Source organism: Seriola dumerili, unplaced genomic scaffold (genome assembly GCF_002260705.1).
Source record: "Seriola dumerili isolate Sdu_G_001 unplaced genomic scaffold, Sdu_1.0 BDQW01000258.1, whole genome shotgun sequence".
In the NCBI taxonomy this organism is placed as follows: domain Eukaryota; kingdom Metazoa; phylum Chordata; class Actinopteri; order Carangiformes; family Carangidae; genus Seriola; species Seriola dumerili.
In genome coordinates, this window is record NW_019174513.1 from 2965705 (window position 1) to 2982167 (window position 16463).

The following is a 16463-nucleotide window of genomic DNA, read 5'->3' on the forward strand; positions in this document are numbered from 1 at the left end:
CATGGGACTGGGCTGCCTTTTGTGATATGACAGTGAACATCTTCATAGTATGAAAGTCTATTCTATGTGCTGTCAAATTAAAGGTGCACACACTACGTGGAAATGACAGCGCAAACTGAAGATGAGCCGCAGGATGACAATTTGAAGAGAGACATCTTGTACCGAGACGGTGGTTTGTGTGTCCAGTAACACGCAGTTTGTCCTCCACTCCTGCAGGTGGTGGTACAGGCAGCCAGCAGACCATTCTCCATGAGGAGCAGTAGAAGATGCCGGCTCTGCCAGCACTGCTGCTGTCAATACACTTCCTCTCCTTCCTGCTAGTCACCATGCCGCCACGCTCCCTCAGTCAGGCCCCCCTGCTCTCCTCCGTCCGTATGGGTGAGTGGTCAGCCGTCCCTTCGTCCCCACCTCACCTGGGTGAAAAAGTTTCTCAACATACTTTTTGTGTATGTGTTTTTTTTTTTTTTCCAGCCGCCTTTAGTGCCTCAAAGTGGGTTTTGCCACATTGGACAGTACAATAAGATACAGGGTGACAAGAAACCATTTTAAAGCCAAATAAGCATAAATAACAAACCTGTTGTTGTTATTTCAGTACAAACTTGTAATAAAAGTTTCCCCATTTTACTCTTCTATATTGTAAGTGATTGGCAGATAAAAGTTTCTCTCAGAGGTTGTTGTAGTATCATGATTTCATTTTTACCTTAAAACCTGCAGGTGTGCAACAACGCCTCTTAATTTTTTGGACAATACCCTGAGATGTTTAAAATATCAGTGGATCTCTGACATTTTCTGGAAGCACTAAGGATTTTTGACTGACCAAAGCAGCTCATGTTAGACAGATGTTCGACAAAAACGTAAACATAACATAATCACAACTGCAAACACTGTTACAAAACTGGGTAAAGAAGTATGTGTCTGCTGTGTAAGTAGGTATTTTGATAACTGACTGACTAACTGACTGACTGACTCCATCAAGGCGAAATCATATTAGTCCAAATACAGTCCTGATTGAAATTGTTGCCAACCATGAATTTTTAAGTAGAGAATTTAGAATGTCTTCAGAAATAAATGCAAATTAACCAATTTTGTATAATCAAAATATTTTGAAAACATGTCCAAGGTCATTGGACAAAATAAGATAAAAAAAAACAAACAAATTGCACAATATTGAAATAATACAAAATGTATTCCAAACACAATTATTATGACAGTTTCTGCTACTTGTCCCCTGCTATGCGTTGAAGTTCTTTTAATTTTGCAGGGTCCTTATTGCAATGGCAGATTTTAGCTCTCTCCAAAGGTTTTCAATGTGATTTAGGTCAGGACTTTGTTGGCCAGTTTTAAACAGTCCGTCTTTTCCTTTTCAAACATTCTTTTGTGCGGCTAGATGTGTGCTCTGGGTTGTTATCCTGCTGAAAGACCCAAGACCTTCGCCTTGTACCAAGTTTTCTGACACTGGGTAACACATTTCGCTCTAAAATGCCTTGGTAATCTTCTGATTTCATCATTTCTTTGATATAGTCCGTGCCTCCAGTAATAGAGGCAGCAGAGCAGCCCCACAGCATGATAGATTCTCCACCATGTCTTACTGTAGGTGTGGTCTTCTTTTCCTTATTGGCTCCATTTTGTCACATATAAACAAACTGATGCACTGCTTTCCCAGAGAGCTCCGCTTTGATGTCGTCTGTCCATAGAACATTATCCCAGAAAGACTGTGGCTTCTCCTCTCGGTTTAGTGTGTGGTACGGGCTGAAACCACCACTCCAGATTGCTCCAGATCAGTCTGAAGCTCTTTAGATGTCTTGTGTGTGTTTTTTTTTTTTCCCCCACAATCTGCTCCAAGCCTTCACATTGAATTTCTTCTTAGCACCACATCCTGGAAACAGTTTTATGACTGTGAAACTTCTTGATAACATTGTGAACTATTGAAACAGGGATTTCAAGATCATTGCCGATTGCCTTGGAAATGTTATGTTTTTTTGCTAAAAACATTTCTGATGCTCTCAGACAGCTCTCGTCTTTGCCATTGTGAAAAAGAAACTTGAAACAATCAGCCCCGTTTTACAACCATCAATTGTTGGTTAACTCAGGTTATGTGAACGCTGACAAATAAACACATGAGATTTATTTGATTTTTAATTTTGTTTGATGAATTAATTTGAATTCAGCAAAAAGGTGTCAATGATTCTGTCCAGCATGTTTTTTTTTTTACTTCACAATATCAAAGCATTTTGTTGTTGTTCAAGGACTTATTATACAAACTTGGTTAATTTGCATTTAATTTGCATTTATTTCTGAAGATATTCTAAATTATATATTTAAAAGGGATCCCAATAATTCCAACCAGGACTGTAATTTAATATGTCAAGGGGAACCTTCTTGAAAATCATGACAACATGGTAAATACAGATACACTGGACTGATAAAGAAAAACCACAGGTACGAGCTGAAACCAATCATACTGTGTATCATCTACCCTTGGTACAAATGTCTGCAGTGGTGATTTAGTTTCTTAAAGTTTTATTTGATCAAGTTTTTATGTATCATCAGTAAGAATGCGTCCTTCTTTAAAGGACTAGTTCACCATTTTGGGAAATATACTTATTTGGTTTCTGGTGAGGATCAATATCTCATGTCTGTACAGTATAGATGAAGTTAGAGCCAGCAGCCCATCAGTTTAGCCAGGCTAGCTGTATTGCTTCCAGTCCTTATGCTAAGCTAAGTTAATTGTCTCTTGGCTCTAGGTTCATATTTAACAGCTTCTTACTTTGCATATTTCCCAAAATGTTTAACTGTTCCTTTCATTTCTAATATAGTTTGGATTTCATACCACTTACTATGTTGAACAACATGAGTTCCTTGCATTCCTTTTCCAGTCAGTGGTTATGATTCCTCTGTCAGCTCCACTCATCTTCCCAAATACATTCCCACCCACACACGAGCACGGGCAACACTGTTAAACAATCATCCACCTCTCACTCTCGCTCCTCTCTTTTGCTTACTCCTCTCCCGTTCTTCCCGTCTCCCGGTGCCGTCCATCTTCTCTCCTCTGCTTCACCTGTCTCACTTTCCCTCTCTGCCTCTCTAGCGGCAATCCTGGACGACCAGTCTGTGTGTGGGCGTGGGGAGCGGCTGGCGCTGGCCCTGGCCAGGGAGAACATCAACAGCGTGATGGAGGGTCCGGCCCGAGCCCGAGTGGAAGTGGACATATACGAGCTGCAAAAAGACTCCCAGTACGACACTACCGACACCAGTGAGTGGAGTTGATGCACACCAGTGAAGACCAACAGAGCAGATTCACACAACCCCGCAAGAGTGATGAAATCCAGCTAAATCCATTAGAGTCCAATAGGGCATAGTGTCTAATTACCACAGACAAAAAGTGACCACTAAAAGTACCAGTAGATATTATTAGTAATATGGAATATGAATATTAATAGTGACTAGTACAGAGTAGAAAAGAACAGTAGCCTACTGAATACTGCAAATTTTAATCAAAAAAAAAAACTATATAAATACATTTTCTAAAAAGTTGCCTTTTATTAGCAAAAAACGCAAATGATGACTAGAATGACAAAACACCACCACTTTCATGTGATTAGGAACCAGTAAGAGCTTGTGCAGATTACTTAACATGTCATTGGAGACCAGTAATGGGCCACTAAGCCTGTCTCATTAAAAACAGCGGACCAGTGCCCTCCAGTAACAGCTGGAACTGGCTACTGCGCAGACAAAAACAAATCATCAAATACTAATACAGATCAGCAGTGCGGGCCAACAGAAAGCAGCACCATACCAAAGAGGCTGCTCCATTAAATTTGTATTGATATACAGACTTAAAACAGAATGTTTGGAGTCTGTAAAGACAGAAGATGTACGGCTGAATCCAGCCACAGAGGAGACACAGACTCCCTGCTCCTATTCTAATAGGTCAGTGACCCTGCCACAAGCTACTGGCAAAATGTCTCTGTGTGCTTGAGAAGGGTTGTGTACATATGTGTATGCTTGAGTTGCAGGCGTATGTGTATGTGTCTTTCTGTGTGTGTGTGTGTCCTTGACCGATGGGCAGGAGACTCTGACAGGCTTGTTTGCTTGCAGTGTTTTTTTGGTCTCTGGATCAGAGAGCTCATCATCTTACAGCTACGGCTGTCTGAAGCACGCTTGCACGCATACGCTCGCGCGCATACGCTTGCGCGCACACACCGAAGCACACACATACACACGCCCCCACACACGTGCACAGACATTTATACATGCACGCATGCACATCCTTTTCTGCAGACACACTCATACATATGGGCACAGTGTGGGCATATGCACTCACACATACTCAGGCAGGCATACGCACAGACAATGACAGGAACCGAGGAGGACTAATTGGGATGAATTAAAATACCAACCAACTCTACCAGCAAGAACAGAACTTTTTCACTATCAGAATAACACAGTCAAGTCACCAGACTCTGCTGTATCTATGACAGCATTTTTCAGGTGGGTAGACAGAAAACATTGTCAATGAAAATAAACTCAGTGCTTATCAAAGAGATGCTGTACAAAAACATTTCAATTACATTTCTCTGTAAACTAAAATATTTAGTGCCCGAGTGGAGAGCATGATCCAGCTTCGGCCTGTGATGGATACTGGTCAACAGCAGATACCACTCACATATCCGGATGCTAGATATGAAACTACAGCCTGTAGCAGGTTAGCTTAGCTTAGCGTAGAGACTAGGGGAAACAGTGAACCCGGCTCTGTCCATAAATGTAAAAAAAAAAAAATCCTCCGACCGGCCCTCTAAAGTTAATCAATTAATGCATTGTATGTTATTTGTTTAATCCGTACAAAAAAACCCCCCAAAGATGGCAGTTTACTGTTTTACTGTGTTATGTGCGAGACTATTTCTTCTGGCAACTGCTCTTTGGTTTTTGCATACATTAAACAAGCGAAATATAATGTGTTAATTAATGAGCTTTAGACAAGGTGGTAGACAGATTTTGTTACATCTGGACAGAGCCAAGCCAGCTGTTCCCTCCTGTTTCCAGTCTTTACGCTAAGGTAACCAAACTGGTTTCTAGCTGTAGCTTCATAATTATCATATAGACACGAGGCATCAGTCTTCTCGTCTAACTCTCGCCAAGAAAGCAAATAAGCATATTTCCCAAAACGTTGAAGTATTCCTTTAAGCATTTCCAAGTTTCTTTTGTCTTTGGCAGCTGGACTTGTGAGTCTCTTACGGCTGTTGATCAGTAACTAGACTATAGGCTGGTCAATTAGTCAAGTATAAGACAGACAATGAACGTAACCTTATCCGTTCCCCTTGTCTACTCAACATTGTGAAGCCATTTCAGACATTTGCAAAAAAAAAGCAAACTTCAGGCCCTCGCATGTAGAGCTTAGAAAAAAGAAAAGCATAACTTAAACTAAATAACTTAAAAATCCAGTTTTGACGTGTGACAAACAGAAACTTACAGAAATGCTCCTGTGCTGACCTAAGTGTTTCACAAAAAATGTGTGAAATTCTTCATTTAGGCTTAAATACAATATGTAAACATAATGGAGACATGGCATATATTATGCTTGAATATGTTGTATGCAGATTCTCAGAGATAGTGTTTACTCCTGCCATTCCTCAGCAAAGAAATTAGTGAGTTAATAGTCATATAATTTCATGAATAGTTAATGTAATAGACTAATGTGCAAAACTGTTTTTCCAACATCTTCCCCCTGCAAGAAGGGTAATCATGCAAAAAAGGTGACAACCAATTTGCCAGCATTGTTCTGATGCCAGAGATATAATTAAAGCGAAATGTCTTAAAGATTATTAAAATCATTAAAAATGACTGTCTTAACAAGTGAACGATAGCAGAAGGCAACCTGTGGGCTGCCCTGCTGTGGTCCTTGGAGTATTTATCTCAAAATAAATCAGATTATAATTAGATGCATCCTGCTTCTACAATAGAATGAGGGGTTCAACTGAAATCGTAATGTGTCCTCTGAGTTTTTGCTGCATTTTAAATTTCCACTTTTCCCCTGACTGCAGCCCTTACTGCTTGCCAGCTCAGTGCTGCCGTCAAAATGAAGCGGAGGGAAGTTGTGTGTGTGTGTGTGTGTGTGTGTGTGTGTGTGTGTGTGTGTGTGTGTCTGTGTCTGCATATTCAGTGTTTATTTTTCCTTTTTCCTTTCAGTGTGTCAGATTCTACCCAAAGGCGTCGTCTCTGTGATAGGTCCCGCCTCCAGCCCCGCCTCTGGTTCTACTGTCAGTCACATATGTGGAGAGAAGGAGGTGAGTGTGGAAGATAAACACACAAATAGGTACAAATCTGTGCACATCTAGCTCCCTCTCTCTGACTTACTACCCTTCCTACCCACACAGTTGTCATGATGAATGTATCTAGAGATTTGGTTTTCCTTGCCTATTGAGTTTCTTCCCATATAATTAACTACCATCCACTTCTTCCAACAGTTTTCTCCTTTCTTTCCATAGCCTTTTATCCTTAAGTCTTTCTGTTCTCTGCATCTGCCTGCTTTCTTATCTCTCTTTTCACCCTCTAGCCTCTCTAATGGATTTCCTTATTCACTGTTTTTTTTCTGTCGTGTGTGTGTGTGTGTTTGGAGAGGACTTAATCACGACACATTTTTTTTTTCTTGCCTTCCTTAATGTTTCTCCTCTCCCCTCTCCTTTTTTTTTTTTTTTTACAGATCCCTCATGTGAAGATTGGTCCTGAGGAAACTCCACGCTTGCCGTACCTGCGCTTTGCCTCTGTCACTCTGTACCCTAGCAACGAGGACCTGAGCCTGGCCATAGGAGCCATCTTGCGCTCGTTCAGTTACCCCTCAGCCAGCCTGGTCTGTGCCAAGGCTGAGTGTGAGTACACCTTGTATACTTATTGACAAAGTTATGTGTGACCCTGTGGCTATGTTTGTGTTTAGGTGGGTGTAAATGCATCAGTTGTGTTCTTCTGAACTTTTTTACCTACTGTATGCGTGTGTTTATGTGTACGAATGCCTCTGTGGGGGAGTGTTGGCACATTCACACTGTTTGGGCGGACATGACTGTTTCGTGCTGTTGGACACTCATTTTGACAGTCTGGCCATAAAGTTCTGTCTGTTGTCAGAGTTCAGAACATGGCTCACACTATAGCCTTCCTATTTATTACTCATCCTCTCGCACACAGTCTCTTATCCACCTCAGAGGGTTGTTAGCCCGAACCAATTTGATAAATATTTGTGTTTGAAATGCTTTCCAGTATTGGAAGAACTAAGAGGACATTTGATTTAACTTGCCTGGCACTCGGAGAACTTTAACATCACAGGGGATTCGGGGCTTAGTCACTAGCCCTCTTTATTTTCATTTTGAAAGAGTGTGTTATTGATTTATTATGTACTCCCCTATTGAGAGTCACAGGAATTAAAGGGCTTGGTGGGATGGTGGCTGTAGTATTCAAACAGGGCTTTGTGAATATATGACAGTATACACTACGTGCTGTAAGAGGTGGTAGAAATCGTCATTTATCCACTGAGTGACGTCCAGACTTTCTGTCCCGTCCTGAATGAAACTGAGCAGGGATGAGTTGTTGTTCAGCTGTTGACTGCTCACACCAGTCAAGTTGAACCGCACAAGAACTGAAGGGCAATTACGTAAAGAATAAGAGCGACCATTGAAGTCTGAACACTTCTCATGGCCGTGTGAAAAGGGTAGATTTTGACAAACAAAAAGCTGTGACATTATGAAAAATTGATTCAATCACGGCGGTCCTTTTATTATCTCTCCAGCAGTTAGCCAGCCGTCCCGCGGTTTCCTGAAAGTAAGCTGAATTCCTTGTGGACTTGTCATTTCATTGAACTAAAAGAGCTTTGAAATGGCATCAGACATCTTTTTCCACTTTTGATCATCAGTTGAATGGGTAGATAAGAGCCTTGTCTTTCACCAAGCTTTTCCTCCCATAAGAATAGGAGGCAACAGATAGCCTGATGGTTACCGTCCGGGCCAAGAGATGCAGCTTCTCCTGGTGGAGTGACGGAGGGGTGCGTGTGTGTGTAGTATATTTGGCTTGAAGGTGATCTTTACAAGGTTATCACACTCACAGACTCTGACCCACTTGGCTGCGCTATCTATCGCCATGGAGCTGGTTGCCATGGCTGCAGAATAGGTGCTAACTGCCACTCAACAGGCTTGTTCCACACTCTGAATGACTGTGTGTGTGTGTGTGTGTGTGATATTTTATTTTTCTGTGTGCTTAGTTCACTTTGTCCGTACATGTGCATGTGCTTGAGTGCTAGTTTATGTGTGAACGAGTGTGTGTGTGTGTGTGTGTGTGTATTGCTGCCTCAGAGTGTACTGAATGTCTATACGTGTGAGTGGGTTTTCGGGTGCTTGTAGGCTTGTGTGTCTGTGTGTGCGGCTCTACAGAGGTTCAACATCAGACAATGTTTACCACCAGCTCACTTGTTTTATTCATCTTGTTTACCCCAGTGTAGAGTGGTGCGTTCAAGTGAAGTAGACATTCTCTCTTTTTTGTCAGCGAGGCGAGTAATGTGTGAAGTCACACATTTCATTGACACCACCACCATGTACGCATCCTAATTAAGTAACGAATTTAGCAACTGGTCATTTTTGCAACAGCCTGTTAATGGGATTAATCAAATGTTTTCCCTCTTTTAGCTTGTGCAAGTAGCAGTCCATAGATATTCTGTTAAATGAGAGTGAGTCAGAGATTTTGGGTCACTTCCGACGTATCCTCCTCTCGCTACGGCTGGGTCACAACGCGCTATCTGAGCCTAATTCCATTATGCAGTTTTCATGAGATGGATGAGGTTAAGGACAGCGAGAGGGAGAGACTGAGCACAAGGAGGAGGAGACAGTGGGCGGCGTAAGAGCGAGATGGATAAAGACAGAGAGAGGTAACTGGAGCACAGGGCTAAGACGAGAGAGATAGAGAGGTTAGAGCTTATGTTTGAGAGAGAGAATATGTGAAAGGAGAGTGAGAGAGGGGAGGAGAGGAAGCTGTAAAGTGCATTGATTTTTTTTCTCCCCTCCTTCCTCAAACTAATTAAAGTTTTGGCCTGGTTCAGTGATTACCCCACTGCTTACAGAGGCTTTCTCCTGCTGAAGGGCTCTGTGCACTACCTCTCCCTTCCTCCTCTCTTCCCCACTCCCCTTCCCCGCCGTCCCCCAGATGCCTGCCCCACCACTTATTTACATAGCTAGGGGAGCTTTACTATGGAATTACAATTAGGAAGCAGCAGGGTAGACTTTCTAGTAAAGACTCATTCCACGCACAGTGTCAAGTGAGTCTTGACTGCCATTGGTTATACTCATTTTCGAGAGGAATTCGCTTGAAGTGGGCGAATTGTCTCAAGTACTGTATTTCACTCTTTCTGCTCCTGCAGTTGTGCTCCTCTCTGTCCATCATCTTTTTTTTTTTTTTTTTTTACCAGAGGTTAGCAGAATTCCTGCATTTCCAATTTTGTTATTTAATTGTTTTTAGTTTTTTGAACACATACTATTTCACTCACAGCACACACGTCACTCAACGACCTGAAAAGCAATCATTGAGGGATAAGACAACACACACAAAGTGAATTACAACACACTCAAAGAGCACATAGCTTTGCCAAGGCTGCACAGCACTCTAAACCTATTATTCTGTTAATAGAAAATGTTTAGAAATTTGTCTTGCTGATGGAGACCATGAATTTTGTAGCATACCTAAAACCTGTCTGAGGATATTAGGGCTGTGTACGAAGATGAATTTCAATTGAATCCGACTCACAAGCACTTATGTTATGAGTTATGTTGATCGAGTTATATTTTGTCATGTTAATGTAGCCTCAGTCTGACACGCCATATAAGACACAAAATTAATATTCAAAGCAGAGTATTTTTACAAGGAGGTGGGTATCTTTAAAACATTTTTTGGCTCATCCAAATATTTTATGTACCAAAGTTGGTTAAGGTTGGATGAAATTTTTAGGAGTAACATTAAAGAGGAAAAATAAGTGAAACGATGTGTACGATTATAAAATCTAATGACAGACACTCAGGCGGATAGCTAAAAAAAGCTTTAATACATATGGGCTTAACTCATATTAAAAATATACCAAAGAGTATCTGTGCTCTTTCTTTCCTCAGGGTGTTTGTCGGAGGAATGTTGAAAAATATGTTTAAAATGTATCTGTGTGTAATCAGATGTGGCCTGAAAGTAAAACTCAAATTAAATCAGGAGGAAAATATTTTGTCTCCATACTCCACAGTTCAGGTGTTATGGTCAAACAGTAAAGTGCTGTAAAAATGACCACATGGTGGCGCTACCTACATTAAAACTAATGACTTCCCTGGCCCGAAGCCTAACTCTTCTTCAAATTACACAATCTGTCAAGTAGATTATAAAGAGAAGACTGAATACAAAACCTCCTTGGCAGAGGTCATAAGAGATAAAAATAAGTCCCACTGAAAAAAGCAGTGAATGCAGACATATTGTAGCCTCCATATTAAATGATGTTTAATTTCCTGGAGATTCAGACGAACCATCAATCATGCAAATGACACAAATACGTGGCCATCCAAGGATAAATCAAGATTTTCGCAGGTCCTGCTAAGCTTACACCTAGGAAATATGAGTTATGTCTACTGATAAAGACATTGATATGCAATCCGACTCTGCTGTGGCTCTGCCTCAGGCCTGCTGAGATTGGAGGAGCTGGTCCGCCGCTTTCTCATCTCCCGGGAGACGCTGTCAATCAGGATGCTGGATGACAACCTGGACCCTACGCCGCTGCTGAAGGAGATCCGTGACGACAAAGTGGCCACCATCATCATCGACGCCAATGCTTCTGTCTCCTATCTCATCCTTAAAAAGGTCAGGTCTCAAGGATCAATTCATTCTTCAGAGCCGCCCACACATGTGCAGGATTTGAAGTTACTCTAGTATATAGCACATGCAGTAATACTCAAGGGGATAGTTTTTCTCTTTTATATATCCATATGGGAAATTCAGGTTACAGTCATCAAGGGCATGCAGAATTTACCATCTGTAAAATAATAAGGCAACTCTCTTGAAGTTCCACAGGCTACACGTTTGTTGTTGTAACAGAATTAACATCTATTTTTACCTTCCCTGTCCTCCGGAGCAGCAGACTGAACAATATTTCTGCGTATCTGCCAGCAACAATCACTTACACTCTTAAGAAAGTATTTGACAAAAGAACATCTTTTGCTGGGATGCGGTGCAGATGTTACCCAGGCTTGTTCTGATTCATGGTACGGCCTGTAATGCCGATAGCCAGCCCAGTGAGTCACAGTTTGAATGCGTATGGGATGTTTTCACTGGGCGCACATCTGCCCTCAGCGAAATGTCCTAGTGTTCGCCTGATGATGTAAAACTGTGATTAACGTATGCTCCCTCTCCCTCCCCCACATTCTCTCCTACACTTTGTCCCCCAACTGTCTCCTTTGCTCTCTGCCTCTCAATAACTCTCCTCCTTTGCCCTCACTATCTCTCCCCCCTATCAATCTTTCTCCATCTTCCCTTATTCTCTCCACATTCTGTGTCCCACCTGCCTCGTCTTTACTTTTTCATCCTATTCTCTCTTTCTCTTTGTCCTACAGGCATCGGAGCTGGGGATGACATCAGCATTTTACAAGTACATCCTCACCACCATGGTAAGAGCGTACCAGTTCTTCCCCTTCCTGTCTTCTGTCTTCTTTTCCTCCGTGTTCACTTTCCCCCCCTGCCCTGCACCTCCTCCTCTTCTGTCCCTTTATGAGCGAGCAAAGGTGCTAAGGCGGAGAAAGTATTCGATAAAGGGAGAAGAGAGAGGTGACGGAGAGAGAATAAAGGGAGAGGAGATGAAGGATGGGGAGAGGGAAGGAGAGAGAGAGAGAGAGGGGGAGAGATCTGAGAAACGAACATACTGTACAGAGATGTGGAAGTGCAGAGGAGGATGGCAAAAAAGAAAAAAAAAAACAGAAGAAAAAGAGGTCTGAGGTGAAGGTGATGACAGACGTGATGTGCCCTTTTTCTTCTGCCACCCGCCACCTCCTCTACGCTTCCGGTGTTTTCATCTGCCTCTTTGATATACTCCCCTCCCTTTCTACCATTTGAATTAATGTGTCACTTTATGCTGTGTGCCTGATTTTTATTTTATTTTTTTCTCCCCTCTCCGCCCTCTGTGCGTGATGTTCTCTTGTGCTTTAGATGCTAGTGTATGTGCGTATCTCTGTGAAAAGCTACTGGAGTCATTTCCATCAACCTATCTTTGCCCTGTATGACTATTTTTCCCTTTTCCGAGCTGTCCATATCCTTTTTTTTCTCTCTCCATCACAGATTAGCTGCTGTCACTCCCCATAACCTCTCTTTTTCTTCATCACACTCGTCTTTGCACAGTATTTTTCTTCTGAGCTGAGATTTGATTCACTGTCAACATTGTCACTCACCTGAATTTTCTGTCTCTCTCTGCAAACATCTTCGCCTCTTCTTCTTCTTCTTCTTCTTCTTCTTCTTCTTCTTCTTCTTCTTCTTCTTCTTCTTCTTCTTTGTTTTCTCCTTCGTTTTCTTCTCCTTTTTCTCCTTCTGTAGGACTTCCCCCTCCTGAGACTGGATGATATAGTGGATGAGCAGTCCAATATCGTGGGATTCTCCATGTTTAACACTACGCATCCCTTCTACTTGGAGTTCATCAGGAGCCTCAACCTCTCTTGGAGGGAGGGCTGTGACCTGACATACCCCGGCCCTGCGGTCAGTCTCTTGGACACATGAGTACTCATGCATGCACGCATTCAGGAGTAATTTTTACAGCTTTGTTTGCATGCCACGAAACATTAAGCTACTTTATTCCTCACGCTGATTCATGGAGCAGTTAAAGAGATTCAGCTAGTCTTTTGCTTGTATTTAATGGGTATTGATGTATCCATCTGTGTTTCCTCCCCACTGGTTTACTCATACCTCACATCTATTCTCTCTTCCCTCTAATTTTCCCTGCCTTCCCCCATCCCTGTTAACCATTTAATCATTTGTGCTTGTGCCTCTCTCTTTCCTCATTGCATCTTCTCCCTTGACTCCTCGTCGGTTTTACCTATGTTTCCATCCCCCCTGTTTTCTGCCTTTACCCACTTCCATATCTCTCGTGTTTCCTCTCCCTCCTCCCACAGCTCTCGTCAGCACTGATGTTTGATGCGGTGCATGTGGTGGTGGGGGCGGTGAGGGAATTGAACCGCAGTCAGGAAATAGGAGTGAAGCCGCTCAGCTGCACCTCGCCTCAGATCTGGCAACACGGGACCAGTCTTATGAACTACCTGCGCATGGTAAACGTTTGCTAAATCTGCATGTGTGCAATCACCTCCTTTATATGAATGGTCATTCACACGGACACGCACATGCATACATCATGAGGAATATGGGTGAAATATGAGCTCAACTTAATTTCTATTTCTTTAAATGTCCGCACAGGCAGAATACGCAGTGACTTGTAACTGTGACTCCATGTGTTCTCATGAAAATCAAGATGTTGCTTTTTTTTATACTATAGAAATACAACTAACAATTATTTTCATTACTGATTTCATTAAACTCCTGGTTATTTTTCAGAGAATCTATGTCTAAAAATTGTGAAAAATACTTGATGACATCTTCAAATTAGATCTGAAGCAATTACTCGATTAATGGATAATCGATTAACAGAAAATAACCACTATTTTTGGTAATCAAGTAATCATTTGTCGGTTCCAGCCTCTAGAATATAGACAAGACATAGACAAAATAATAATTGCTTAATCAAACAGAAATTTTTAGCCTTACTGAAAATGATCTGTCTTGTCTGACTAACAGCCAAAATATTTTCAATTTATAATCATAAAGGCTGAAATTCTCAAACAGTTGTCACAAATCAGAATTGTTGTTGATTAGTTTTCCTTCACTTGATTTATTGCTTAATTAAGACAGTTGCATTCTGTATCATCCTCATCTCATGTTGCATGTAACCTCTGTCTCTTGTTGTTCTATGTCATCTTCCATCTCTGGTCGTCTGTGTGTTTCTCTCATCGACGACCTGTTGTCAAGGCAGCCCAAGCCCCATCTCTCATTGCCTCCGCCCCCACCGGCCCGACATCTGTCTTTGTTAGTCAACATCATGGTGTGCTCCATCTTCAGCACCGTGCTATTCATCATAGATCTCGCTAACTGTGCCAGCACCTGGGGTTTGGAGAGGCCGAGCCGAGCTGTGAGGTGCAGGTCTGAGTCTTATTAGGGAGCTGTTGACACTCTCTGCTGCTCTATCTGAGCCTCTCACTCAGTCACTCTCTCCCAGTTGATCTGAAACTGATCATCCCTGTCTGGTCCAACCTCAGACACTTCCTCTGTCTCTCCTCCTCTTTCTCTCTCTTTGTCTTTTACTCTCTCTTTCTTCCTAATCACTGTTGATAGTATCTGTTTGAAGAAGAAGAATATTTTGTCTCACATAGAAGATTGCCTGTATTTATTTCTCCTACTCTCCTCATTGTTCCTTCCTGTTCTCTTCTTTTCCCTCCCTCTCTCATACTTCCTCACCTCACTCTGTCTGTCTGCCAGGTGGAGTACGACGGTCTGACAGGGCGTGTGGAGTTCAACAGCAAAGGTCAAAGGACCAACTACACCCTGCGGATCCTGGAGAAACACCGAGGAGGTCACAAAGAGGTCAGGAGTCATCTGTTATCATGCAGCAGCCAGGTCACGTCACCCACAGGCTTTGGGGTAGTTATAGGTCACCTGTCTGATTTTACAATGCCAGGGGAGGCGTTTAACACTGAGGTCAGCCTCATCACAGACTCCCCTGATAGTAGCCAAATATCTTTACTTTGTGACGTTGGTTTGATGTGTTTCACCTGACGACACAGGAGTGTAACCTGCAATCTGATGTGGGTCATGTAGTAGCTGCAAATATATGTTAACATTTGTGTTATCTAAAGGTTACTAGAATACATTGACTGCCTGCATAGTCCATCAATAGAATTTTAAATGCTAAGCTTTGGGCTGTAGTATTGATTGTTGTATTGTGTGGCCCTGACTCTTTTTTTTTTGTTGTTTGGCCAGGGCCTTGTTTTTTCAGCCACAGCTGGATGTTGACTTAATGTGTTCTGATCTGAAAAATAACATTTCATTTATGTTTGATTTATTGTCTTTTCATGGCTACAAATAGTGACATCAATTTGTAGAAATCAGTCTTTGTAACTGGCTCAGTACATGTAGACCCTACAGTGCATATCTGTTCGTCCTATAGTAATAATTACATGGCGTCTTTATAGAGTTTATTTTATCTTTGTCTCGTATAAGGCTGGATTTGCCCCAGGCTTGGTTTTGATTTGTATTTGGAATTGGTCTTCACTTGTACGCAGCAAGATATTTCTCTCAGTATGCCTGCTCCTTTTTAGCAATGCCCTGCAGTTTCTCCATATTTTTATTGTACATATTTAGACTTGAGTCTGAGGAGTAAGCCCCAGTCTAACAATCACTTGGGTTTGAATTGCGTTTAAGGCTGGGAAATAAATCAATGTCGTATACCGCCTTTTATTGTATTTGTATTGTGATAATATTTTTGATCACAATAAAATTAATTTTTTTATTTTTCATATCATGTTGTTGTTTTACAAAATCCTGTATTTGGATTGTTACAACAAAACCATAATTTAAAAATAGCCAGTTCAAAGTCAGCCTACTTAACGTGTGCTGCACAACAGCTGCTGTGGCTTTAAAGTTACAATTACAGAATACATGTATTTGTAAATGCTAAAACAACACTCACTGAGCTCAATCAGGAACACCATACCAATACTCCCTTTGCTCTTTGTGGCATGGATCCCACAAGATGTTGGAAACTTCCCTTTGATATTCTGCTCTACGTTGACTGCATCACATCATTTATGCAGATTTGTCAGCTGCACATTCATGCTGCCAATCTCCTGTTCTACCACATCCCCAAGGTGTTAAGATCTGGTGACTGGGGAGGCCACTGAAGTCATCTCATTGTCATGTTCATGAGACCAGTCTGACATGGCTTTTGCTTTGTGACATGGCACACTGTCATGCAGAAAGTAGCCATTAGAAGACGGTTAATTGTGGCCATTAAGGGCTGCACATGGTCGGCAACAATACTCTGATACGCTGTGGTGTTCAAATGATGATTGATTGGTGTTAAGGGGCCCAAAGTGTGCCAAGAAAACATTCCCCACACCATTACACCACCACCGCCACCAGCCTGGACTGTTGACACAAGGCAGGTTGGATCTGTGTATTCATGCTGTTGATGCCAAATTCTGACCCTACCATCTGCTGCTTCAGCAGAAACCCAGATTCACTGGACCAGGCTACTTTTTCCAGTCTTCAACTGTCAAGTTATGGTTGTGATTTCTGTTCTTGGCTGACAGGAGTGGAACCTGGCATGGTCCTCTGCTGTTGTAGCTCATCCACCTCAAGGTTTAACGTTTTGTTCA

General features: G+C 42.0%; 1 protein-coding gene across 1 annotated transcript in view; it reads left to right on the top strand.

Annotated features, from left to right (window-relative positions):
- Positions 1-222: 222 nt before the first annotated feature.
- grik5 (glutamate ionotropic receptor kainate type subunit 5) overlaps positions 223-16463 on the top strand; it is a 33266-nt gene continuing 17025 nt past the window's right edge. Inside the window, exons 1-9 of the mRNA XM_022756558.1 lie at positions 223-378; positions 3089-3253; positions 6187-6284; positions 6701-6866; positions 10682-10860; positions 11610-11663; positions 12580-12738; positions 13152-13304; positions 14566-14670. Of these exons, the coding sequence (XP_022612279.1) occupies positions 267-378; positions 3089-3253; positions 6187-6284; positions 6701-6866; positions 10682-10860; positions 11610-11663; positions 12580-12738; positions 13152-13304; positions 14566-14670 (1191 nt within the window). The 5' untranslated portion in view covers positions 223-266. The remainder of the gene's footprint in view (positions 379-3088; positions 3254-6186; positions 6285-6700; positions 6867-10681; positions 10861-11609; positions 11664-12579; positions 12739-13151; positions 13305-14565; positions 14671-16463) is intronic.